Below are 27,851 nucleotides of genomic sequence, written 5' to 3' on the forward strand. Positions count from 1 at the left end.
AACGGCTGCCATCTGAGGAGAGATTAAAAAGGCTGGGTCTGTTCATCTTAGAAAACAGATGACTAAAGGGGGAATGTGATAGAGGTATAGAGAAAGTGAATAAAGAATACACATTTGCTTAATACTAGAACCAGTGATCATCCAACAAAATTAATAGGCAGCAAGTTTAAAACAAGACTAAGGAAATACTTCTTCACACAATGCACTCATTACCAGGGGATGTTGTGAAGGCCAAAAGTATAACTGAGTTCAAAAAAGAATTAGGTATGTTCATGGAGGATAGAGCCATTAATGACCATTGGCGAAGATTGTCTGGGATGCAACCCATACTCTGTGTGTCCCTAAACCTCTGACTGCTAGAACCTGGGACTAGATGACAGGGAATGGCTCACTTAATAAATTGCCGTGTTCTGTTCATTCCATCTTAACCATCTGGTACCAGCCACTGTCAGAGACAGGATACTGGCTAAATGGATGATTGGTTTGGTTTGGGTTGTATGATAATTCTTACGTTCTTAATTGGGGACCAAAATCACCTTACTCAATATATTTGGGAGGTGGCCAACACTAACTCTCTCCCTTGTAATGGTCCTTCACTCCCATGGCAATTTGTTCTGCAGTCTCAGACCAGTCCCCAAGAAAGGTTTGTATCCTGCACAGATGAGTTTTAACCTTATTGTAGAATATTCCATTGTGCATGAAAAGTGGAATTGTCAACCAGGGTCTTCATCGTGGAGATTTAGCCATTCTTTTACATAGTCTGGGCCCAGACCATTGAGTGCCTTGACATTAAAGATCAAAACCTTGAATATGAGAAACTGTATTCTATGGGAAGCCAGTATAGAGAGTGCAGATTGGGTGTGATTGCTCATAGTATCCCATTTTAGCGAGGAGACTTCCTGCACCATTCTGGCTGGAGTTTCCTAGTTGGTGTTTCTGAAGGTCTTATGGCTTCACGACCAGGTGAGGTGACCAAGGGTCACATGACAGCAGCATGGAGGTGACTGTATATGATGGGCTGCCTGTTTACACAGTGAAGGAAGAGTTGCAGGGAGGCAGAAGGCACTCTTACTCTAGAGCCAGGATAGTGGTCAGCTGGGAAAGCTTGCCAGGGTTCAAGCAGTCCCCTGTGGAGAAGGAACTGGGATCACAGGAGCAGGACGTATGGGATGGCGCTCTACAGTATGTTAGAGAGAAAAGTCTAAGAGAACCAGGATGTCCCCAACTAGAGCTGTGATACAGGGGCCAGAAGGACTGTATGAATACAGGGAAAGACTAAAAGAGACCATGTTAGGCTCAGGGACGAACCAAATGTAGTTGTGTTCCTAAGAGTTGCCAACTGGCAAAGGGCACACCCAACCCACTCTTGTCAGAATATTTAGCCAAACAGTGTCTCATAAGGTATCCTATAAAATCTAGTGACACAGTAGTCTTGAATTTCACTGTGTGATGTATGTACAGGCTGTATATAAACAATTATGTATGAGGGCTGGAAATATGTTCTTAAACTACGTTTTGGAGTGAATTGATAAACAAGCCTGCCCTTGACAAAGAAATGTGGATTTACCTGCCTGCATGGCTTGATTACAAGCAAAGGACAATGAAAGTACATTTACAGCTCAGGTAAACAAAGTGATTAAGCCAGTCAAAAAAGCAAATTGACCAGAGAGGACGAGGAAGCCCGCATGGCATCCGCAGACCAGTGAGGGAAAAGAACTCTGTCTGATGTATTCTGTGAATGGTAGATCTTTCTGCCATGGGCCAGAGATGCAGGTAGTTTGATGTAGGTGAGAAATCTGCTTAGGCAAAGATTGTAGCTTGCTAATATTAAGTTTTAGACACTAGAAAGGGTGTTGTGTTTTGCTTTGTTTGTAACCGTGCCCATCTCTTTTTCTCTTACTCGGTATCAGTGTTCTTTAGCAATAAATGTATTTATAGTTTTACTATAGACCATCTCAGTGCTGTGTATTAAGGTAAAAAGTGTCCTCAGCAGGGCTAACTGGCTAGCGTGTGTGTACTGTCTCTTTGGAGACAGCGGACTTAATCATTTCTGTGCGTCCAGTGAGAGGGACTGAACACAACAGAGAAACATCTCTGGGGAACTCGTGAACTGGGTTTCACTGAATGTTACCTGCAAGACAAGGTATAGATTGGCAGAGTCCCAAGGCATTTGCTGGTGAGGCTGTCAGATCGGAGTAGAAGGGAGCTTACCTTAGTTTACATTCCAGTAAAGCTCTCTATTGCTGAGGCAGAGGGGTAACATACTGGCTTACGATTCTAGGGCTCTCTGAGGAGAGCGTCACGGTAGTGTTGTTAACTCTAGTGACATTTTTTTTATCATGAGACCGGTGATATTTGGTGGTTTTGCTTAAAGCCCCAGCTCTTGGATTCATGTGATTAGGTGAGAATCTCAGCTTTCATTTAAATAATACAAAATCAAAAATAAATAGCTAGCTCTCATGGTTGCAGAGAAGCTTGAAATCATGATCCAACTACTTCCTGAAAGCTCAGAAAATAAAATAAAATGAGCCCCAGATTGATTTATTTTTTGAAATAACATGATTTTTAACCAAATCTTGTGATTTTGAGGCCCAACACATGATTTTTTGAACATGTGGAGTTGGCAATACTGCAAATAGTAACAGGAACAAAGGAGCAATTTGAAGCCTTGTTCTGCTGAACCTGATGCTGCAAAACCATCAGGAACTGAATTTTAAAAGGAACTTGTGAAGAGCTGCCTGGGGCTGGCCAGGCCAAAGGGATTTCTTCCATTAGACAACAAAATGGCATAATAAAGCAGACTCCTGTACCGGGTATGTTAATAAAAACTTCTGGTGTATGTGAGTTGACTGGAGTCAGAGGGAAAAATGGGGCTGGAGTGGTCACATTGCCTACCCTGGTGGTGGCTTGCTCCAAACTGTACCCTGCAATAGATGGTGGCTTACTAGGAATTCTCGTATAGGGTGGACCATGGAGTCACAATCTCTGATAAAAAAACGGGAGAGCACATCCTGTAATGCCCTGCTTTACAGGAAGTTAAAGGATTAATATGCCTTCCAGCGCTGTGGTCACTACATTGGCTCCCGCACTGCACACCACTGCCCTAACGCAGTGTAGGGAGAGCTATGCTACAGCCAATGGTGTTGGTCACCCAGGAAAAGGCTCTGTATCCTCTGTACCTCTACTTCTACTACTGCCGCAGCATGGTGCTAGGAGGCGCTATGCTGCTGAAGCTGCCATCTTTCGACTGAGGCAGCACATCCAGACGCTGACTTTTCATGGGCATTAAAAAAATCCTCTAGCAACTTTCCCACGAGTTGGACGATGGCGAACAGAGTCCTACCGTGATGAGGCAGAAGTTTGAAGTCCTTGAATTTGGCATCTAGATGTCATGATGATTGGTGCATGACTCTGGGATTCTCTTATGTGTATGTTTATGGCACTGTGTACACCTAACTCAGGAGAATTGCCATTTCTTTCGCTGCATTTAAATGCGAACACTTAATGGGGCCCATTATAAGATTGTTCTGGACTTTTGCATCTTTTATTGAGAATAGAGTCCTTGGTTTTAAGCTCCTCCCCCTCCCCCGCATCTTTGGGCAAAACGTGTAACAAATCTGCAATCTGTTTGAACACGGATTGAAGCATCCATGACAGTTCCTCCGATTTAGTGTCATCCAAATGATGACTGCCTCACGTTGTGAAAAATGGCAGTTGTTATGAGAATGTGACAGAGACCTGAAGGGTTTTGTAGCTACAAATGCCCACTGTCCCTAAGGAGTCCTCCTTCGTGAACAATAGCAATATACAGCTTAATAGAGAAGGTCTAATATTTCCTGGGTGAAGTGAGCTTGGACCACACTAACAGATCCAGATAAACTGGAAACAGCTTGGAGGCTGGAGAGTTTTACTGCTTCAATGTTATGTCCCAGTTCCCAAAATGTATTTGTTAAAGTAATTTCAAACTGTCATAGCAATTAACTTCTCTTTTCATTTTTCTGAAATGAACATTCCCTCTAAGCTAAACATGCAATTCTCTTCTATAACTCGGTGTGACAAGTAGAGCAGTAAAATCTATCTTTATATCATTTCTATGCATTTTCCGTAGACTAAGTTCCTAGGTCCTTTTGCTAGGCTAATTTTGTTGGTTCCAAGTGCACATATCAACACTAGAAGAGACCTAGGAGACTCATGGTAGAAAAGCAGTTTGGAAAACCGGCAATGACATATCTTGCATATTTTCCCAAGAGAGTGAAATTTTAAAAATTGGGCTTCAGCTCATCATGAAGGGCTTTACATCATGCCGTGAGTAAGTGGTAATGCATAGCTATGCCAGCCCTGGAGCAGCCAGCTGATGGGGGTGGCGGGGTGGGCATAATCTGTGCCGGACCTTCATGAATTATGGCTCCTCTGCACCTGCTGAGTTCTCCAGGCCCCTCTGAACCTACACTCTACCCCTAGCACACAGACTGGCCATCGAGCTAGCCCACACTGCGGAATACAAGGGACCTTCCATCCCCTTAGTCGCTTGCACAGAGGGCAAGTTACAATCCAAAGCTGGGGTATTTAATGGCTATGTCCTCTGATTACAGTACTCCTGTACTACTCCCTGCTTCTGCTGTTGATCACTTATGTAGTGCTTAGGGTGACCGGATGTCCCAATTTTATAGGGACAGTCCTGATATTTGGGGCTTTGTCTTATATAGGCACCTATTACCTCCCAGCCCCTGTCCCTATTTTTCACACTTGCTGTCTGGTAACCCTATAGTGTTGCAAGAAAAAGATGGTGAAGAAACAGAGCTGGCTGTAATGGTGTTTCCTTACACAGATGCATTGTTCTCTCTTTGCTTTCCTCATCCCCACTGTTCTTGCTTTATTTGAAATTTTAATCCCTTTACCCATGGAAGTACTGACCCTGATGCATTAATGTCAGTTTAAAAAAAAAAGAAATTAATCAGCTTAGCATGAGACTGGATTACATTTTAATTTTAATAGTGCTAACGTCTTTAGGTACATTTTGCAGTCTCTTAATTTTAGCAGGTCAGAGTCTTTTTTCAGTCAGACTGTCTGAATGTAACTTTTTTAGTGTGGCAACCTGACAGAGCATTGTCATTATGCACTAGGTCTAGTAGTGGTCTATATGTGCATTTTCATGCAGTCATATTGTCTTCATTAGGCACAATGGCTAAGATGGGGCAGCTGGGTCCTGAGAGCAGATTCATCTTTCCATTAGTAATTAAGGTAGAGATTTAGTCAAAGGCACAAAGGGGCACTAGGCATCCAACTGGGAACTGGGGGCCTAGCTGCCATTTGTGCCTTTGAATAGCGGCCCATAAATAACAGAATAATTGTTAGCATTTTCTTCAGCTATGGGTTGTAGTGTCTCCAGAGTTCTGTGTAGCTTGCAATTATAATCATGATTAATGGCTTAATTTTACATGGGAGTCTTGAATGCTTATAATCTGCTGGAAGATGCCCTTTTACCTGAATTTCTTCAATAGCTAAAGACTGTTTTATATTTAAAACCAATTACAAATGGAGCATGTAGTCTTTTTTTTTTTTTTTTTTTTTTTGCACTACTGGAAGATGGGCATTAACTCTTATTTATCAGAGCTTGCAGGTAAAATGAAAATAATGTGAAAAGTTCATAAAATATCTCATTAAACAGAGTGGAATGATGATTTCAGCCTGTCCCATCCACTTGTGGTTTTAGCACCAAGTTTGAATATAGGAATTAACTGGGTCACACCAATTGTCCATCTAGTCTGGTATCTGTCATCCACACTGATCAATACCAGCTGCTGCAGAGTAAAGTGCAAGAAAACCCATAATGGACAATTATGGAATAAGCTGCCCACAGGGGAATGTTTCTTAACCCTTAGGCAGTACAGTAAAAGCTTTTCATCAATCTGACAGTGTCTGTATGTTCTTTTGAGTCTAATTTTGGTAGTTTAATATACAGTATATAACTACTAAAAATATGTATATTTGTCTAACATACGTACATGTCCCAACTACCATCTTTGCCTTTGTTATAAGGGTATCATTGTCTGTATAGGTTTGATACTGTGAGGGAAGGTTTGATACAGTGGAGTGAAATAAGGTTTCCTTTTTCTTTTCTTTTTTTTTTGCACTTGGGCCAAGATTTTCAGAAATGGGTGCCTAAAGTCAATGGGACTTATGCAGCTAAATCCCTTAGATACCTTTGAAAATATCACCCTTAAGTAGGCACTTAAATAACTGGCCTAATTGTAAAAGGTGCCACAGGCAGCAGGTGATCAGCACTCTTAAAAATCAGACTATTTATTTAGGTGTCTAACTATGGACTTGAGTCTAAGTATAGACACCCATTTCTAAAAATTTTGGCCATAGGTTCTTGCAGATAGAGGTTTAAATGACACTATCATCTCGCAGGTCAGTGAAATCTTTTACCTAAGAGAAACGGATGGTCAACTGTATTATTAATTTCACCCCTCCTTTTAGGATTTGCTCTTGCGCCCTGTCCTGTTCATTTCCTCCTTGTTGGCAGGCAAATACAACACAGTTATTACAAATGTGTGTGAATCACTGATGGCTTGTTCTTTATTTGCATCTATTGGTTAATATAATAATTAAAAATCTCAAACAAGAACACGGCAGTGTTCAAATTAACTTTCCGTAACGATCAAACTCTCTCCTTAGCAATTATCTGGGCTGGATAGTTGCAGCGGCTAGAAACAAATGTAGATATGTTACAGCAGGCACATATCTCCATTACACATGTATGCATACATACTAAATAAGCTAAACTTAGCCTCCTCAGAGGAAGTTTATTAGGTAGCATATAAGTAAGAGAATGTCAGTGCAGAAGAATGTAGCATCTGAATAACTGTTTCCTACCACCCGATAAGTTCTGAGGTGAAGATAAGACATTTAATAAAAATAAATGTCAAAGTAAAATCAAGATATATATATTTTTATAGCAGCAGACATTATCCAGTGACAGAATTCACTTAAATATCTTGGGCAAAATTTATCCTCGATGTAACTCCACTGAAACCAATGGCATTGCACCCATAATAAAAGTGGCCCATTATCTCTGTACTCCCAAATGACTCATGTAGATTAAATCATTTTGTCTGATAGAAATTGGTGTTCAATTTGCCATTATTGATCAATTGCACTCTGAGAACAGATCTGTAGTGTGCATTAATAATAATACCTCACACTTTCATAGGACCTCCCAGCCAAAGATCTTAAGGTGCGTCAAAAATATTAATGAATTCAACGTCTCATCACCCCCCTGTGAGGTAGGTATTATTCCCCATTTGACAGATGGGGAAACTGAGGCACAGAGAGGCTAAATGAAGTGCCCATAGTTACACAAGAATCCTGTGGCTATATTTGGAATAAAATCCAGGTCCCTTGCTTCCCATTTCTCTGATTTAATCACACGACTTTCCTTCCTCCTCTTGTCTTACATCAGCCAATCAAAGAAGAACTGATCCGTGAAAGCATTTTAAAATATAACACTGGTTTCTGATTGGCTAAAATTTTATTTTAAAATGCTAATACTCGGAAATGCATTTGATTAAATAAGGAATTACATCTCTATTAAGACTCTGTGGAATAGTTCTATAGTTCTTCTTGTATAATAATGGTGGTTGGTTTTCATCTCGAACAGCTATTGTGAAATGTATTCTTTACATCATTGGAACAACACCCTGATCTGTAGCATAGGAAAGAGGGGGGAGACTGGGATATAGGAATATGCTTTCTTTGAGATATTGGTGCATTTCTTGACTTCTGTTCAGTTTTAGCTAGGGATCTTAGGGATATATTTCCTCCTTTATGACAACACAAATCTCTCATTACTGACATACACATGCAATGAAGGGGGAATATATTTCTTAGTTTGTTTCTTTAATCACTTTCATTTAGATTAAATCTAACGTTGAAATGTGTTGCAATTTAAGCAACAATAATTGAGGCACAGGATAAATTCTAGGGATTGATGATAGGCTAGGAAGAGTTTACTCCAACCAATCACTAAATCCCTGCAGAAAAGTCAAAACTGCTATTGTAAACTGAAAATGTAAAAGCCCAATAAGTATGTAGGGAGTATTTTCCTGTAAGTGGGATTGCTGTTTCATTTGGTATGTGTAGGGTATTGCAAGAGACTTAATGCTCTGTACATTATCTGTACTATTTACATCCTCTCTGTCGACATTCTAGTCAGCGGTATAGTTTAATCATATTGTTGAGTGATCTTCCAACTTCAGCACAGAATCATCTGAGTTCAGGTCTGACCACCCTGGTATGCACCAACATGCCACCCAGGTGCTCTGATTAACGACATCACTTCCACAGCTCAGCACGCTTGGGCATTTTCCTTAAGAAATAAGGAAAGATTAAATGTGACCTGTTGCAATTTTGTACAAAATTCTATATCTTCCTCTCAGCATTACTAGCAAAGGAAGAGGAGACAACACTCTGTGAAGCATGGAATGCCATTTATAGAAGCAAGCGACTGGTCTCTTGAGCAGCTACTAAAGAATAATTTAGACTTTTATGCCAGTTACCAGAGTCCAGCTCATGAAGTATGACAGTGCTACTTATGGCCACATTTATCTTTAAAATGGAGGTGCACCTATAGAGACAACGAGTTCCAGCATGCAACTTCCCTCTTGCTCCAAAAGGCCTAAACAATAGGGCAAGTATAGAGTATAGCTGCTCTGTTGGAGAGAGAGTGCACTGCATGCTGGGAAGTATTTTCTCTGTGGGCTGCACTTTTCTGTTAGAAATAAAGGCAGCCCTTGAGTTCCTGGAGAGGTGCCAGACCTCCCCCTACACTGTTCTCTGCTTTGAGCTATGAATAGGGCCCTACTAAATTCAAGGTCCATTTTGGTCAATTTCACGGTCATAGGATTTTAAAAATCATAAATTTCATGATTTCAGCTACTTAAATCTGAAATTTCATGATGTTGTAATTGTAGGATCCTGACCCAAAAAGGTGTGTGTCTGGGGAGGGACGGGGATGGTTGCAAGGTTATTGGAGGGGGGGTTGTGGTACTGCTACCCTTACTTCTGTGCTGCTGGTGACAGTGGTGCTGCCTTCAGAGCTGGGCACCTGGAGAGAGGCAGCTGCTGGCTGGGAGCCTAGCTCTGAAGGCAGAGCTGCTGCCAGCCGCAGCACAGAAGAAAGGATGGCATGGTATGGTATTTCCACCCTTACTTCTGCACTGCTGCCTGCACAGCTGGGCCTTCAGTCAACAGCTGCCACTCTCCAGCCACCCAGCTCCGACGGTAGCAGTGCAGAAGTAAGGGTGGCATGGTATGGTATTGCCACCCTTTCTTCTGCGTTGCTGCTGGTGGGGTGCAGCCTTCAGAGCTGGGCACTTAGCCAACAGCCACTGCTCTCTGGCCGCCCTGCTCTGAAGGCAGCGCAGCAGTAAGAGTGGCAATAGTATGACTCCCCTAAAATAACCCTGCAAACCCCCTGCAACTCCCTTTTGGGTCAGGACCCCCAATTTGAGAAACTCTGGTCTCCCCTGTGAAATCAGTATAGTATAGGGTAGAAGCAAACAAAAGACAAGATTTCATGGAGACCAGATTTCACAGTCCATGACGCGTTTTTCATGGCCGTGGATTTGGTAGGGACCTAGCTATGAAGAAAGGAAGCAAAAAGACTAGCCACTCCTGGATAAACTCCCCAGTCCTGTACACTAATCAAAGGCTCCAGCTGGTTACCTTCCACCTCCGTTAAAGGGAAAAGCACTCATGGTCGATTTATTGTACTCCAAGGCCAGTTTGCAAGGAGTGAACAGGCTTATTTAAACTTCCAAGCTGTCATTATAAACGAGCTCCAGATTTCATGCTGCCCAAGTTCCAGAGGTTTCTTTGCTTTACTTTACCATTTCTCCTAATTTTTAATTAAAAACAAACTAATTGCCTAGACGTGGTAGAGTGAATTCTGCACCCAGGCAGCAATCCCACTTACGTAATGGGAGGTTTGAGTAAGGATTGCAGAATTTTGCCTGATGGCTTGATGAAAGTATATCCTAAAAAGATGCCATTTGTTTATAAGCAAAGGAAAAAGAAAAACAATGGTCTAAAGTGAGCTCTGTTTTCATGTAGCACTTTCAAAGCTAAGCTATTAAGGAGCCTAACCGTTGTCTATTTTAGGCACCTCAGCACAGCCATAGGAACTCACACTTTAATCCAGCAGCGGAGCCTGGGTGATTCTTTTGTGGTAGTTTCCCTGGCCTAGATTTCCAAAGGCATTTAGGAACTTAACTCCTATTGAAATCAATGGGAATTGGTACCTCAATCCCTTTGAGGATCTGGGCCCCAGTGCACATCAGGCACTATCAGCATTGCCCAGTGTATATATATACAGTAGCTGTTGCACAAACCAAGAGAGCAGAGGGGAGATGGGGGTCAGGTGTACAGAGTAATTGACACACCAAATTCTCAGGGAAGCCTTTGGATGAACGTGCCTGTTGCAGGATATATCCAGTGCTTTTTGCTCCACAGGTACAATAGGAGAATTGGTTTTCTAGCTTAACAGCCAAACTGAACTTTTTAAAAAAAACACCCACTTAGTCCTGTAAAGGGCTTCTGCCTCGGTATGTCTAGCAAAAGACAGACCAGTATATCAAGTTAAAAAATATATAGGTGCCTGGGAATATTATTCTTGAGTATTTATCAATCGCATGAGTGTTCTGGATGATGCGCAGGCCAACATGGCCTTTCAGCCCTCTCTTTCTCGATGAATTAGATTCATTGCTCATGGCCAAATGAACCACCATTTTGTCTTGTTTTTCTTCCTCAATCACTATCTGGCTTCTTGTGTATCCTGCCAGGCTGTTGGCATCAGATTCACTGTAGGTTCCATCCAGCATCATGGTTTTTGTATTAGGTATTCCACATGTACATGGAAACTGAGAACAGAAACAAACAATAGTCAAACACTGAACAAAAATACTAGAGGCAAAGACGATACCTTTCTTTTTATGGACAGCTTGTAAAAACTAGAGCTGCACACAGGGCTGGCTCCAGGGTTTTTACTGCCCCAAGTGGTGGGGGATGTGGGGGGAAGCCGCGATCGGCGGCACTTCGGTGGCAGCTCCACCATGCCGCTCCATTCTTCGGGGCAATTCGGCGGCAGGTCCTTCCATCCGAGAGGGACTGAGGGACCCGCCACCGAATTACCAAACGTGCTGCCCATCTTCATTGGCCACCCCAGGCACCTGCTTGCTGTGTTGGTGCCTGGAGCTGGCCCTGGCTGCACATTATAGTTCAACTGTGATATGTTTCTCTATTAAAGCTTAAGTTTTCTGAAATGAAAAGTTGCTGACTAGCCATACTGGTTGCAACTTTATATTGTGTCTGGCTTGGTTTCTGAAATCCTATGTGGTAATTAGGGATGGGAAATTGGTTTGATTGAAATTAAACCTGACCAGAAGTTTTTCCCAGTAAATTCAATTCCCTCTGGCTGCTTTTCCTTTTCGTGTTCCTTTTCATGTTCAGTTTCTATGGATACTATAGCGCAAGAGGCAGTAATATTTGTAGAAACAGCATTTTAAGCAAAGATGAGAAAAATATTGACAGAAAGTAAGTTTTGATGTCCTAAATGTAAGTATTCCCTCTGGAAACCTGATTCTAAAGCTTACACATATCCAGCCAGAGAACAGGAAAAATATCTGGGGTGGAACTCATCCCACTTGTCTAATCAAAACAGCTAATGCCTCTGGAATTCTAAATAGCAAATACTCATAAGCACACTGCTCATGAACTGACCAAGAATAATTTGGCAAATAATTGTGGACAACAAATCAAACTGCTCACAGACAATTCATAAACTGGAAAAAGAGACTATTGTCTCTGTTCCAGTTGTAGCAAAATGATGTGGCTGGTCAATGCACATGGGTTCAAGTACTGTCACAAGAACTGTGGTATTCTTCAGACCTAGGCTACATCAGAGTTGTTCTAAATAGTTTGTTCCCATCAGTGATGGGATTTTTTTAGAACTCTGTATGACTAAAAACCAATTTACACTGTGTTTATAACACATTTTATACTTAGCTTGAAGGCAAGTGTAAGTAAAGGTGGAACCCATGATCTTTTAAATGTAATTTTATTTTTGTCTCTCTTTAAGCAGTCACATGATATTCCTTAATCTCAAACCCCCATCACCCCCCCCCCCCCAATATTATAGGGGAGGATTAAATCAGGATCCTTAGCATCAGGCCACCCAGTTGACCAATCCAGGACGCAATAGTAAGCACCAGGTTGCTACAGGCCAATTGCTGCAGGACCCAAGAGGAAGAGAAATACTGTTGACCCAGGTAACTCTTAGCCCCCAGGTCAGATTATGATTTGGCCTAGGGAAGGCCACAGACAATGACTAGGAGCTGAATGACTCTGATTTGTTTAATAGGTGTTGTATACACTGCCAGGTGTCTAGGAAGATAGCAGGAGGAGAAAGCAAGCCCAAAGTTTAGATGGTTCTGGTCCCAACGTAGTCTTAATCCATCCCTGATGTATTCCCATGTACACATGTGCACACACTCATACAGAGAAGAGATGTGCTGAATGACTTCAGGCCACCATACTGCCACAGTCCATTTCTGGGGAGAGCAAAAATCCAAATTTGGATTCCCCTGGGACTTTCACAGCTGAATGGCATTGGCTAACGAGATCAATATTTATTCCAGTGAGAGACAATAGTCTCTTGTGTCTCTTAAAGAGCCCTCATTCCACTCAGACACTAAGCCACACTTCCCTATAACCCCATTAGAGATAACAAACACACAATTTTCTTGACCATCCTTAATGATTATTATTGCCTTGTATCTGAGGGTAAAAAAAAAAAACTTTTGATGTGTATAATCAGCTTTTCAGCCTGCTTTCTTTATTGCATGACGATACAATTCAGTGCAGGGATATTAACAATTGAAAGAAAATTTGTGACATAAATGATAAATTGTGCCATCACTGAACTGTCCTCTTTTTACCATGGTGACAGATAATGAAAAAACTAATGATATTTTACTTGCCATAAAAATGACCTGCTCTGGGTCAGTAGAATTTAGCAAGGCTGAATTATTATTTATTATTTGCTAAGCACTGATGATGGGGTCAGAGTTTAGACAGGACGGAAAGAGTCTATGCTCTACAGATCTTATAATCTAATAGAGAGGCACAGATACAACAAGATACATTGAAATACCCAGAGGAGTTGGCAGGCTTAAGTGAAGCTTTGTGTGTGTGATAGTTTTCCTGAATTCACTCTCTTTTCCTCTAAACAATGTTGGAAGGGAGAAACCATTAGATAAGCATTTGTCATGGAAACAATGAGAATATAGGGGGGATTTGAAAGAGGGAGGAGCATTGGATTGGCATGTCAGGATTTGGAGGTTATTCTATACATAGAGTGTAGAATGGGAGGAGGCACAAAGTGATGCTGTTTAAACTTGATATAGAGGGAACTGGTGGAGGGATTCAAAAGTAACATCATTGTCCAATCGTCAGGCAAGCAAGATAACTTTTGCAGCTGCATTTTGGACAGATTGAAGATGTATCAGAGAGAGGATTGCCTCAGTAATCAAGGTGGGAGATAACCAGGGCACAGACAAAAAGAAAGATCATATTTTTTAAATGGGAAGGAAGAAGTGGCATGATTCAGGAAGAGGAGGGAGTCAAAAATGACCCAGAGGTTCAAATCCTCAATCATTGTTTGGAAGGATGGTGATTTGGCGAATGGCAATGGCGAAGGAAAGGAGGTTTAGGAGAACAAATAAAAAGTTCAATTTCAGCAATGTTTTGTGAGATCTGGCAGTGAACTGTCCAAGGTATGTTGCAGAAACACTAAGATATGCAGGCCTGGACATCAGAAAACAGGGCAGGCTGAAAAGCAGATTTGTGAATTATCAGTGTAGAGATGATAGCGGAAGTTGTATGAATAGATGAAGCCACGCAGTGACAAGATGTAGAAGGAGAAGAGAAGCGCACCACAGTTAGAGTCCTGTGGCACTCCTGTAAAGAGCAGGAGAGCCACCAAGAGAGTATAGGTTCTCAAAAGCCAAGGGTGGACAGGATATTAAGGAGGAGGCAGTATATTGTGGGGTACAGAGAGGTATTAGATAGACTGTAGTACTGACGGTTGGAGAGGGCTTATGGAGAAGAAGAATGGAGCAGAATACATTAGACTTGGCCAAGAAGAGATCATGGGAGACCTTGGTGACAGCAGTTTCAATGGAGAGGATGGAAACCAGAGTGGAGTGAATCCAAGACTGAGGTAAAAGAGAGAAAAGGCAGTAGTTGTGAGCAGCTTCTTCAATGACCTTAGCAGTGTCAGGGAGGTGGAATGGTAAATGGAGAGAGAGTTGAGGGATACTATTATTAGCATGTTTGTGTAACTGGGAAATGATGGAATCAAAGGGACAGCTGGAGGGATGGAAAATAGAGACTAAGTGAGACCTCAGACTTCATAACTGGGCCAAAGGAGGAAAGCTTATTGATGGCCAATGGACTGTGGCAGAATAGCATAAGGTGAAAGAAGCTCATGAGAGATCTTGAAGATTCAGGACTGAGGAACAGACTGACTAGAGAAGAGACAGCTAATATTTACACACAAACTCTTTGGGATACCAACCATGGGAAAGGAAGTACAGAAAAGGTATTCATCCATTAAATGGGCTTTCAGTGAAACATTTTTTTAAAAGATTCTTTTAAATTACCCAACAGCATGAGTGAAAACCATAAAAATGATCCATTTAGCACCATGGCCTTTCATGGCACATTAAAAGAATAAATATAAAGATTGTTTGTTGCTCAAGTGTGTTTTGTGCCAAGGAACAATTCTACTATTACCTTTATTGAACCCAATTTTTTAAATGTACCGGATTGTGAGTTAGAAGTCTTTAATTCACTCAGAATAATTCATTAGCTGTAACTTTAAAAATAAATTGTGGTGACCACAGGGAAATATCAGTCTGGATTTCCCCTTTCTTACCCTCCACAAATGGTCTCTGCCAAAGTCCCAGGTTGCAAACATCCCCAGTTCTGATCTTTGTTTCGTTCTCTCTTCCTTTTGTACAATGATCAAAAGAGACCAACTCCTGTTTTTGTGGTGTCAGCACTTCCGTGTCTGCTTCAGCATTGTAGACAAATTAATCACACACCACAAATGTCAGAGTTTTCCCATTCCTTGTCCCAAAACATCCAATATAAAGCACGTCACGTGTAAAAAGATTGTCTCTCACCTTCTCTCGCAACTTCCTTTCCTTCCGTTCTTGCACTGTGGTCAAATAATTCACTGCTGCGTATTCCAACACTGAGAGAAAGACGAACACAAAACTGACCCAGAGGTAAATGTCCACAGCTTTGATGTAGGAAACTCTAGGCATGGAGGCGTTTACACCAGTGATGATTGTTGACATGGTCAGCACTGTGGTTATCCCTGGAAAAATCCCCACAAAAATGTACTTCATATGCCAAATATAGTTCAGAAGGCATCTACTATTAATTAGTTTTGTCTCAAAATACAGTACTGTCCTCAGCACCACTCATAGCCTATAGAAATGATTTATTGGGTCATCTTGTCTAGCTGCCTCACAATGCAGGATTTTTCCCTACACTGCGTTCTTGAGCACTCTGTCTAGTCACATTTTTAAATGTGATGGAGCAGCCACCACTTCCCTTGTGATTCTCTTTAACTCTCTAGTGTTTAATTAGGAAGTGATGCTTCAGCCCTAACCTATAGGGACCGCTCATTAGATTGAGGAAGTTGTTCAGCCTAGAATGCCATTTAGTCATTTTTTTCCTGCTTTAGCTATCATCCAGGGTGCCAGTGGAGATAAGGACTCTTGGTTCACTGAAAGCACCAATTTGTTTTACCCAGTTCACCAAACAGCAGTCAATGACCAATGACTTTCGGTCACTGCTGAAGTGGACGTGACTGGAATCATTGTCTCAAAAGCTGAAACCCATTTATGTTAAATCCTCTGTGTGTGTGTGTGTGTGTCTGTGTCTGTGTGATGTGACAGAAAAGCCCTCGTGCTCACCTTAGCTAAGGTGATTGAAAAGTTTTTAATGGCATCCACTTTATCCATAGAATAAATTTTACAGTTAAGCAGGTACTCTGTGGTGATAAAAGTAAAATACTTTCCCTAATTTTCACCAGTTTGCAATAGCCAGTTAACAATTGAGTGACAGAGCCAAAGAGCATTTGTGTGACTTTAATCAGGTCATTCCAAACTAGAGAAGTCCTTTCACTTGAGCAGACTCCGCTGCTTTTTTCAGATGCTTGTTACTGTATCGCAAACTATGGGACTAACCTGCTATTTTTACTCTGTTTTTATAGGAAGTCATATGCACTCATATTCAGAGAGATACACTAGACTTTTTATTACATCTCTGTCTCTCTCTGACCTAGGCATTAATAACTGAGCACATCTGTTTCTTTTTTTGTTTTTTAAACAAAAGAAATGTCAACAGTCCTGAATTAGACAAAACTCATTTATTTAATGCCCATTTCAGGACTGTTAGGTTGGGCCTATAATTAGAAATCTTGATTCACTAGTTCACAAACACTGGAATCTCTTTTCTCTGCTTCCTTCTCTTCTTAAAATACAGTTCCATCTTCTGCCCTGATTTAAATACAGATCAGGAAGATTTATCAATCATGAAGAAGCAATTCAACAATGAAGAACATAAGACAAAGTACAGACCTTAAAGTACTTTAACTATCAGATAAAATACATATGTATTTTCCTAGCATATTTAACAAATGAAACAGAGAATTCCCCCTCCCCCTATTCCTCCAAATTCAAAGGTTTTGTCACATTCATGGTTGATATTAATTGCCCTCACCTAATGACACTCTAGCAGGTACAGCTCTGCGATCAATCCAGAAGGACACCCACGATAGCATGACCATTAGAGTGGCAGGGAAATAGGTTTGGAGCAAGAAGAAGAAGATGTGGCGGTGTAAAGTGAAATTTATGTACAGTCTATTGTACCATCCTGTTGGGAGGGGAAAAAAATGTCATGAAGAGCATTTTAATGACACATACAGAGCTGCTACATCTTTCAGCAAATCATATTTACTTTATAAGAGTAGACAACCTATAATTGTGAATATATACAGGGGGAGGGGGAATTCTATATTCTTCGCATCGTTCACAGCACATAGACTGTAATGATCTATAATCCCAAAGATGACAAGGGCAAAGGGAAAGAGACTATTACTCAAGTACTTCTTATAGAAATTTCATTTAAATTTCACCTGGCAAATGTTTGACACTGAACTATAAATATATGGCAATGACTCAAAAGAATAATAAAACCATTTTAAGAAGAATGATACCGGTGCTACTGTAGAAAGCGAGTCTGGAAGTAGTATGAAACTTTTGTATCAAAAACTGAGACAAGGAAATCTTTTCATCAGTTTTCAGGGATTCATTCCCATTTTTCCAGTAAAGCATCAGATCTTCATCAGTGTAAGCATCTTCAGAAAAAAAGAAAAGAAAAAAAGACACAATGTGACTTGGCTTTAGGATATTTCATGTAAACAGTCAGTATAAAAAGTAACTATGTGAGGATAAGGAACATATTAGTGAGATTCACAGATGATTCTAAGGCCCCAATCCTGCATTGTGATCTGCATGGTGCAGGGGTCCATGTTTCATGGACTCTGGTGCATGATCAGGCTCTCAATTGGGGAACATCACAAATGCTAGTGAGGACAGACTAATAATGCAAAGGGTACTAGAGAGGTTGGAAGTATTTGTGGAAAATAACATTGAATTCTGTTTGAAAAAAATGCAGATGAATTTATCTGCAGAAAATAACCTGAAACACAGATACATCTTTGGAATGCAGTAATGCCAAATAACTAGAGTTTTTAATGGACAATAGATTAAATAAGGATCTTGCCAGACGATGTAACGTAGCAGCACAAAAAGCCAAACCAAAGACATCACGTCATGTTCCAGGTCCACCTTTATACAGCACTGGAGTATAACTAGAATTGTACATTTCTGATCACCACACTACCAGAAAAATTTAGACAAATTGGTGGAGATTCAGAGATGAACACCAGAATTGATTAAGGGGCTGGAAAGATGGGTTTATGAGGAAAGATTATAGGAAGTAATTATGGTTAATCTGGCCAAATTTAGGGGGAAAGTGAGAGAGAGCCATCTAAAATGTTATTTGAAAGATGTAATTGAAGGTGAGAGGTATCACTGTAGGTAACAAATCAACAAGTATTTGAAGGGTATAAACACAAAAGAGAGAGGAATTATTTAGTATGCTATGTGAGCATAACGAGGGAGAAAAGGGAGGAAATTTAGCAAAGGAAAATTTTGGCTAAATATCTGGCGAAACATCAGAACAATTAGGTAATTGATCTTGAGAGACTGATGAATAGTCTCCCAAGGATAGCAGTGGAAACACTGTTGTTTAAAACATTTAGGGCTGGATTTACAAAAGGATTTAGGCACTCAATTGCCACTTTAGGTGCCTCAATCCCAGAATCAGGCCCCAGTGGGATTCACAAATTCACCTAAAATTGCTCAGTGCCTAAATTTTTCCAGTAAAAGTCCCCTCAACACTTATGTTTCTGCCTTTGCACCTGTGCACTGCAGCCCCATGCCAGGCATCCAGACGTCAGCCCTAGAGTGACGCATGAACCTAGAGAAGATAGGCTTTCCTTTGCCTAACTTGCTCAGACCTACCCAATGAGGCCCGTATAGACAGGCTTACACAAAACACCGAAGGAGGAGAAAGAGGATTTCCCTCATAACTTTTTAGTCCAGGGGTAGGGTGACCAGACAACCCTTTTTTAAAGGGACAGTCCCATATTTAAGCCTTCCTGCAGGTGTCCCAACTTTTTCTTAAAAACAGGCAAATTGTCCCGTATATTCTGTCTCTCCACCGCCCCCATCAGTACTGATGGGTCCTGCTGCTGGACAGATGCCTGCTCGCCAGCCGTCCTCCCACCAGTGGTGAGTGGGGAGGGGGTGTCCAGTGACCAATGATGGGGGTGGGAGTGCAAGGCTGGTGGTGGGGCAAAGCAGCACGCAGGGCCAGCCAATCCCCTGCTGGTCCGTCAGCACAGCCCCTGCTGCATGCCAGTTTTTGGCAAACAGGGCCTGCCTCCCCCTCCCGTTTCCAGATGGCACTGGCTGCATGCTGCGAGCTGCGGTGGCTGGTGAGTGTAGGCAGGTGCCAGGCAATGGCCAGTTACATGTCACCTCTGTTACCCATCCATCAGCCCTTTATGTGCTCCCCCTCTCACTGTCCTTTCCTTGCTTCGTCCCTCCCCCCCCCCCCCCCCACTGCTCTTCCATATCCCCATCGGTGGGCATGTCCTGCTCCCAGCACTGTGTGGAGAACCAGCCCCTGGTCAGAGCACTGAGCTCACCAGCAGCCTGGCCAGCAGGCTCCTTCCTTCCCCCACTTCCTCTGGCTGGGCTGGGGTCCCGGGGTAGCCCAAGACCCTCCAGTTTGGGGTGCTGGCCAGGAGGAGGCGAGCCCTGCATGTGCCAAAGCCCCACACAACGCTTGTACAGGGAAGTCTCTCCGCCCCTCAGCTAAGCTCTGGAGTGGCGAGGGTGGGGAAAAGCGATTTGCCGTTCATGCCCCAAACCTGCAGGTTCCACAGCAGCCCCCAGGGGAGGGGCTTAGCATCCTTTTGACCCCCCACCCTCCCGCCCTGGGTCTTGCCGCCACAGAGCATGGGGCTGTTCCGTCCCATTCCCTAGGCACCCTGCACTGCTGAGCCATCTCTCTGGCCAGTTCGGTGAAGCCCCTGCAGTCAGGTTCTCTGGGCCCTGGTGCACAATGCATCCGTAGGGCTTAACCCCTTCCTGCCCACGCTGTAGCTGGCGGGGACAGGAGGCAGCTGAGTTATGTTGTTGGCCAGCAGCAGCCTGGAGGTGTTAGCTGCCTTTCAACACTGTGCAGGCAGGAAGGGACAAGCTGCTTCCAGCCATGGGAGGGTGGGAGAAGAAGAGACGAGCTCTGCAAAGACAGGAGCCAGGTCATTCCTTCCCCTCCTTCCCTCTGCGGCTGGAAGCCGCTTCTGTCCCTTCTCTCCCACACAGGGCTGAAAGGCTGTTGCTGGCCACATTCTGGTGTGAACCCTGGCAGAAATCTGGGGGGGGGGGAGGGTATGTGACCCTGTATGCCGCACCCCCCACACTTATTGCCTCAGGAAGATGCAGCACCAGGTACCAGGAGAGGCAGGTCTGTCCCGGGGGCTCAGCCAGGCATGGAGGGCAGAGCGTGCCAGGCAGGAAGGGTCAGGTGGGTTGGTCAGTTACCCCCCGTGTGAGAGAGGTGTATGGGAGTGTGTGTGTGTCACCTCTCCCGTGTGAACCCTAAAGCCTTAAAGATAAGAATGTAAATAAAAAGAATCCAACTACGCAGTATTTCTTAACGGGTGCTGTCAACTTGATGTTAATTTGAACGTTTGTACTGCATAGTTCTGATGGATTGCCGTTGAACTCGCTTGAATAGGAGTAATTTTACCAAGTGTCCCGTATTCAGCATAAGGAAATATGGTCACCCTATCCAGGGGATAGGACACTCACCTGGAATAGAGTCATTTTCAGTGAATAAGGAGCCTACATGCCTAACCCAGGCTTTGTAAATCCCAGTGATTTTCTAGGTACCTAAAAGTTTCTTTGTGAATCTAGCACTTAAGCATGAAAGCAACTTCATGCCGCTGGTGAGTCCCATTAAGTTGAACTGAATTACCCAAGTTGAACTCAGTGGGACTGCTCATGTATTTCAGTACTTGCAGGATCAGGCCTATCGTTTGTAAAGCACGTTAGAGTCTTTAGGGATGAAAGGTACATAAATTGAAAAGAGAAGCAATTATTAACTGTCCTCCATGATGGTTTCAAACATCATCTTCCAAACAGAGCCAACCAACACAGCAGAAATTCTGAGTTTTCCCTCCAAGCCAATGTGTTGTAATAGTCACCAGCCCATGGAGTAGGACCCTAGTTTGACTTTTGTGGTTTTTTCTTTGTCATCTACTAAAAACTCTCTCTCACACACACACACTCACTCACTCCCTCCACAAATAAGGACCCGATCCAAAGCCCATTGACTCAGTGGAAAGACACTCATTGACTTCAACAGGCTTTGACTCAGGCCCCAAAATATTATTTTTCTTTATTCTGAAGTATGTATAACCAACCAATGCGTACAGTCAGCTAAGGGGGACTTGCAGCTAAGAACGTCTATACAACTTACAGCTTTCCAGTTCCAGAGAACAAGTCTGTGAGTCCAGGGGAAATCGACTGAAGTCCATGTTGCACATCGCTGTCACTGTGATCCTAGAAATCCAAAGAGGAAAGGTCACTTCCTAAAAGAGACGCTATAGTCCAGAGAAGGTAGAGGAAATGTGTCACGGGGCACAGAAAATATAAATTTTAAATATATAAAAATCATTTCCCAGCTTTAAAAACAGAAACTATGTATTATGTGTTAACATAAAAGAACTAAGAAACTTCCTAGTCAGGTACAGAGGCCCTGCCCTTCAGATATAGACATGGTTGGATGTGCACAGGCCATGTGAAGGTTTACACCGCATCTGTACGCTCATGATTTCCATGGTTGGTGTGGAGCAGTTTGGCTCCTAGTCCAGTTAGAGTAGCTTCCAGGGACTGTTGTAATAGGTTGGGGCCTCTGAACACTACTGCAACTCAAACAGCAAACAATAATAATATTTTTAGTGTATTTGAGTGTGTTTTATTGGATGTCTGCCTTATATTAAATTGGTTTCTTATAAAAAAAAATATTTCACTGGGTTCCACAGTATGATGCTTCCTTTATGTCCCGTTTCCTGTTCTTTCCTTATTTTGCCTTCACTCCACCTCAGTCACTACAACAAACCCACCTGAGTTCCACATGCATAAATCAGCAACAATAGCATGAAAGGCACCTCGATCTATTTACTATTAGGGAAAAGCTGATTTTTTTAGTGCTGGATCAATCTTGTTTAAACTGTGAGGGCTGATTATTACTGGTGGAATGGGGGGCAGCTATTTTTCCAGTAGTAAGATTTGCCTCTGTTAAATTCACATCTGACCTCGGGATCTGAAACAATCACAGCTTGAGTTTATAAATCTGAATCTAATCAGCCCTAATGTTACTTTACCAGGGAACCAGGTGGTTTTTTTTCTCATGAACTGATTTGAAGTGAGGCTCTAAATTCAGTAGGGACAGTCCAGTTGTGAGTCATCACTTTAAAGTTTATAGTCCTGTTTATGCTGCCTCTGACTGCTTCCCTGGTTCATTTCAGATGGTGACAAAGAACCTTTCTGCTGATCAAAAGGCTATGGGCCAAATTCTGCCCCAACCTACACACCAATCACCCCAATGACGTAACTGGAGTTGTATTGTTTATAAACCAGAGCAGAACTTAGCCAAAGCAGATTTTTGGAGCTCAGACAGTGCTGCTATCATGGTAACAATTTCTCATAGTTCTCTACAGTGTTGTCCATCATAGTTAAATACTGTATAACTTTGTGTCATTACAATCTGACATTTTCTTTCCTAATACATGTAGTTATTAACAATCCATTAGTCAGAGAACACAGAAACTCAACCTGTCAATAAGAGATCCCCTCGATTAATGTGCAGTATAGACCAAATGGTCTTGAATTTATAAGTCCCTAATGTGATTTTGTGAACCCTGCTTCTATGCATACTGCCAAAAGACCACAAGGAGAGTATATTCATGCTGCCAAGGTGCACGTTTACCTGATCTTAATCTTGTGATGATATTGTGAAGCAAATTAAAACAATGTGTCCAGTTTTTTTATCTGCTGTATGTTGAAACTGATGAGCAATAGGTCCTAAGAAAAATAATTATTTTATTAAAACAAATGTGCATTGCACATGTCATTCCCTTATCCTGGGCTACTCTCTCTCTCTCTCTCTCTCTCTCACTTAGGTACTTATATGGCCCCTGTTGCGCGAGCATCTGAGCATCTCATGAGCTTTATTGTATTTATCTTCCCCAACACCCTTGTGAAGTAGGGAAGTGCTATTATGTTCATTTTACAGATCAGGAATAGAGAAACTAAGGCCCAGATTCACAAAGGTACTTAGGAGCCTAAACCAGACTTGGGTGCCTAACTCCCATTTGTAGGGTTCACTATAATCCACAAAACTCCTTCCTGGCTGCCACCTAACCCTGTAGGTGCCTAAATTCACTCAGTGCCTAAAGTTTCATTATAAAAATTCCCCAGTTTCTGCCTCTGGGCATGCACATTGCTGCTTCACTCTAGCTACCCAGATGCCTATCTCCCCTCTAAGCCCTAGAGCGATCCACAAACCAGGGGAAGATAGGTGGAGGATTACCTAACCCACCCATAAGGACTGATTCAGTAGGTCTGCTCTGAAGCTGCTTGCTGGATTGGGTCCCATTCAAAATCCTCATGGTAGTGAGAACGATGAGATTACAAGCTTGGTTGATGAAGTTAATAGTGTTGGTGTAATATACACCGGACCCTCGCTAGAATGCGCCTCTATATAGCGCGAATTCACATATAATGCGGTCGCAGCCATGGATCCCAAATTTAATTACTTTAAATGCAATTCCTTTTAACGTTGTCCCCGCGTTAACACGGTACCGTGCATGGATCCCAAATCCTGCGTTCTAGCGAGGGTCCGGTGTATTTAGACTTCTGTAAGGCATTTGACTTGGTACCACATGACATCTTGATTAAAAAACTAGAATGATATAAAATTAAAATGACACACATAAAGCGGATTAAAAACTGGCTAACTGATAGGTCTCAAAATCTAACTATAAACAGCATAATCGAGCATGTTTGTTTCCAGGTGGGTCCTGTGGGATCCATTCTGGGCTCTATGCTATTTAACATTTATATCAATGACCTAGAAGAAAACTTAAAATCATCACTGATAAAGTTTGAAGATGGTGCAAAAACTGGGTGACTGGTAAATGATGAAGAGGACAGGACACTGATTCAGAACAATCTGGATCACTTGGTAAATTAGGAGCAAGCAAACAATATGCATTTTAATATGGCTAAATATAAACATATATATCTAGAAACAAAGAATATAGGCCATAGTCACACAGTGGGAGACTCTATCCTGGGAAGCAGTGACTCTGAAAAAGATTTGGGGGTATGGCAGATAAACAGCTGAATGTGATTTCCCAGTGTGACACTATGGCCAAGAGCTAATATGATCCTGGGAATGATTCATAAACAAGGGAATCTCGAGTAGGAGGAGAGAGCTTATTTTACCTCTGTATTGGCTGCTGGAATATTGTGTTCAGTTCTGGTGCCCACAATTCAAGAAGGATGATAATAAATTAGAGATGGCTCATAGAAGAGCCATGAGAATGATTAAAGCATTAGAAAACATGCTCTGTAGTGATAAATTCAAGGAGCTCAATCTATTTAGCTTAATGAAGAGAAGGTTAAGGGTTGACTTGATTACAGTCTATAAATATCTACATGGGGGGAAAATATTTAGTAATGAGCTCTTCCATCCAGCAGAAAAAGGTCTAACACTATCCTATGGCTGCAAGTGGAAGCTAGACTAATTCAGACTAGAAATAAGGTGTACATTTTTAACCCTGAGAGTAATTAACCATTAGAATAATTTACCATGGTTGTGGCGGATTCTCCATCAATGACAATTTTTAAATCAAGATTGGATGTTTTTCTAAAAGCTCTGCTCTAGGAATTATTTGGGGAAAGTTCTATGGCCTGTGTTATACAGGAAGTCAGACTAGATGATCACAACGGTACTTTCTGGCCTTGGAATCTATGAATCTATAAATTTGGTGCTTCTTCTTGCTAACCAGGATACACTGTATCTATATACATTTATTTAAGCTATGATATCGTTTAACTTACATTTATTCAGATTCTTAACTTTTACATTTTTTGTGTTAGAAAATGGTCAACAGTGCAGTTCCCGTATATTAGATGACGATTCATTTTTGTGTGTGATTTGTGTCAAGCTCTTTGGATGGAAATTCAAATTAAATTTAAAATGCCCCAAAATAGCATTTTCAAATTTTTTTTATTTGTTAAATAAAACTACATTAACTATCCTGGATCCATAAGAAAAATACAGTAAGTTTACTAAAACATGTTTTGCATTTAAAACCAACTAATTTATTAAACAAAGGAAGTATTACCTGTAGTTAGTGAATTGAACGGATTGTTTCTGGTCATCAAGTCTGGCGAGATTTTAGAGCTAGTAGATCTCATTCTTTCCCATCTAGTTCTTATTAATAGATTTGAAGAGGCAAAACAAGCTTTCCTGTTTTTTCAATTTCCATTGTTTTTTTTAACTTTGAATTAGCTAGTCAGTGAACTGTTGAATAAACGGAAATGAAAAAAAAAATTTCTCCCTGCAACTGCAGAAAAGGCTACTTGCTGTCAAAAGTTGGATTAGCACTTCAACAAATTCTGGTTTCAGGTGCTTCACCAGTGCCTTCCAACAGGTGAAGTGGGTTGACTTTCTTTAAACCTTGCAAGCAAATATATCCTGCTTAATATTATTATTTTTATGTAATTTAAATTATTTCAATAGATTATTTTAACTTTCGGCCTTAACATAAATTGTCCTAATTTTGAATTTAATTTTAAATAAGTGTATTTAAAAAAAACCCTGTATTTAATTTACATTAAAAGAAATCCCATTTAAATCAAAATCCAATTTAAATTTAAAAAATCCAATTTTTAATTAAAAAAAAATCAATGATTTTTATCGACCCTGGTCTAAAGGAACTCTGAAAAGCCCTGCAGCCCTTGGGTTCTCCTACCTATCTGGGTTGTATTTTCCAACACATACTTATCTTATCCATCTGGAGGAACCCAAGTCCCTGATGCACTACTGGGGTGTTGCCTCAGAATTCTTTCAGCCAGTAATCTGCCTGAGAATCAGCTACTATGGTACATCTTTTAGCAGCCACTTCAGCCTCAATTAACTTTGGTTAAAGCTTGGTAGGGATGTGCAACTTACCCCAGAAAACAAAGAGAATGGCTGTTTTTCTAGCAAATATGAAGCAAAAATTGATCGTTCTGGACGTCACCATCTGGTGTACTGCAGAGCCTAATTTAAAGCACATATTGACTGAAAGACAAACACTCCTGATGCACTAAGCTATTCTCTGACCATTGAGGGTTAGGAGGCTACTTTCCTTGGGAGCAGATCATCCTATAATCTCTTACCATGTGGATTCTTGCATTTTCTTCTGAAACACGGTACTGATCAGTGTTGGAAACAGGACACTGGACCAGATTTTTTAAAGACCATTTTTAAAAGACCATGATAAATTTTGTACAAAGTATGCCTTGTGAGGTATCATTTGAAAGCTCATAATCTACAGTACTAAACATTGTCCTGGTAAAATATGTGTATCAACATTATATATAAAGTTATAAGATTCTGCTGTATAACATTGCTGTAACATATTCCAGAGTTAGAAAGGCCGGCCCAAACCAGTTTTTCACGGACAAAAGACACACTGGCGCCCCAGCCAAGTATCAGCATAATCAGATGAACTATTACGAACTATCATCTAGGTAAGAGGCCATTCTTTGGCAGGAAGAAGGGTGTGAGCAAACACTTTATATATTGACAATGGAACAGCTGGGGGTTTACATGTAAACAGACTGGCTGTCACATGACCCCCAGCTGGAGATAATCCTCAAAGAGGGGAGAAGGGTATAAGAATGAGAAATAGTGGCCTCCAAATCACCTCACTTCCCCCATCTCTACTCACAGCAGCTACAACAATTGAAAGCCAAAGGAAGCATCATTGTACTGGGGGAGGGGTCCTGGCCTTTCAGCCACTACAGACTGCTGTAAACCTATGGTAAGACAAAACCTTGGTTTTCAAGCCATTTAGCTTGCTAAATTAGGTATTAGTTTGCATATTATCTTTTATTTTCTTTGTAACCCATTCTGACTTTATGCCTCATTACTTGCAATCACTTAAAATCTATCTTTCTGTGGTAATAAACTTGCTTATTGTTTTATCTAAACCTGCCTGTGTTTGGATTGACGTGTTGGGGAACCTCCACTCGAGATAACAAGGTTTCTGCTTATCATTTTCCATTGATGAAATGACGGACTTTATATGAGCTTCCATTGTCCAGTAGAAGAGCTGGGCAGTACAAGACGCACATTTCTGGGGAAAGGTCTGGGACTGGGAAGTTTCTGGTGTCACCCTGTAATGTAATTCATGAACGGCTGGTCAGAGTATTCATGTAATTCAGCTGGGAATTATTTTGCATGCTAGAGACTATGTGAGAGCAGGACCAGGAGTGGTTGCTCTCACAGCAAAGCAGTACAAAAGGCACCTCAGGTTGGAGATTTGAAGGGACACAGCTGTCCAACAGTCCAGATTATACCCTGGGGAATGTCACAAGGGCAATTCTTATCTTCAGCAAATCTGACTCAGAACAGAGTTGGGCAAACAATAAATGGCTGTTCACAGACAGTGAGTTAGATTGTGTGGTTACCTCATACTATATAGCACATGACCATCTGGGAACACTCGCAACATGATGTTGTCAGTGGTTGTGTCATGAATGAATGATCTTTTGGAGTGCACAAAGAAGACATCTGGAACCCAAATCTTCTTCACCAGCCTGCCATCAAAGGTCATGCTCTTGTTAGTGATGCTAGGAAATGAGAGGCGTTCATCCTTCCAGTAGTGCCTTAAGTACAGTGTCATAGTAAAGTCCTGCACCAGAAAAAAAGAGAACCATGAAAGAATGCATCACAATGCTGCCTTCCAAACATTAGAAAGGGAATCATCTATTGTTATACTAATATGTCTCATA

General features: G+C 41.6%; 1 protein-coding gene across 3 annotated transcripts in view; it reads right to left on the reverse strand.

Annotated features, from left to right (window-relative positions):
* Positions 1–6,546: 6,546 nt before the first annotated feature.
* Positions 6,547–27,851, reverse strand: part of GABRR2 (gamma-aminobutyric acid type A receptor subunit rho2) — a 64,040-nt gene continuing 42,735 nt past the window's right edge. For 2 of the 3 annotated variants that reach the window (XM_042857578.2, XM_024103022.3), the window contains 6 exons: positions 27,528–27,751; positions 21,256–21,338; positions 17,354–17,494; positions 16,858–17,010; positions 15,249–15,445; positions 6,548–10,922 (listed from right to left, as the gene is read on the reverse strand). In XM_042857578.2, the coding sequence (XP_042713512.1) occupies positions 10,614–10,922; positions 15,249–15,445; positions 16,858–17,010; positions 17,354–17,494; positions 21,256–21,338; positions 27,528–27,751 (1,107 nt within the window). In that variant the 3' untranslated portion in view covers positions 6,548–10,613. Of the gene's footprint in view, positions 10,923–15,248; positions 15,446–16,857; positions 17,011–17,353; positions 17,495–21,255; positions 21,339–27,527; positions 27,752–27,851 lie in introns of all 3 variants that reach the window. The other variant, XM_042857579.2, reaches the window with a different exon arrangement.

Source organism: Chrysemys picta, chromosome 3 (assembly GCF_011386835.1).
Source record: "Chrysemys picta bellii isolate R12L10 chromosome 3, ASM1138683v2, whole genome shotgun sequence".
In the NCBI taxonomy this organism is placed as follows: domain Eukaryota; kingdom Metazoa; phylum Chordata; order Testudines; family Emydidae; genus Chrysemys; species Chrysemys picta.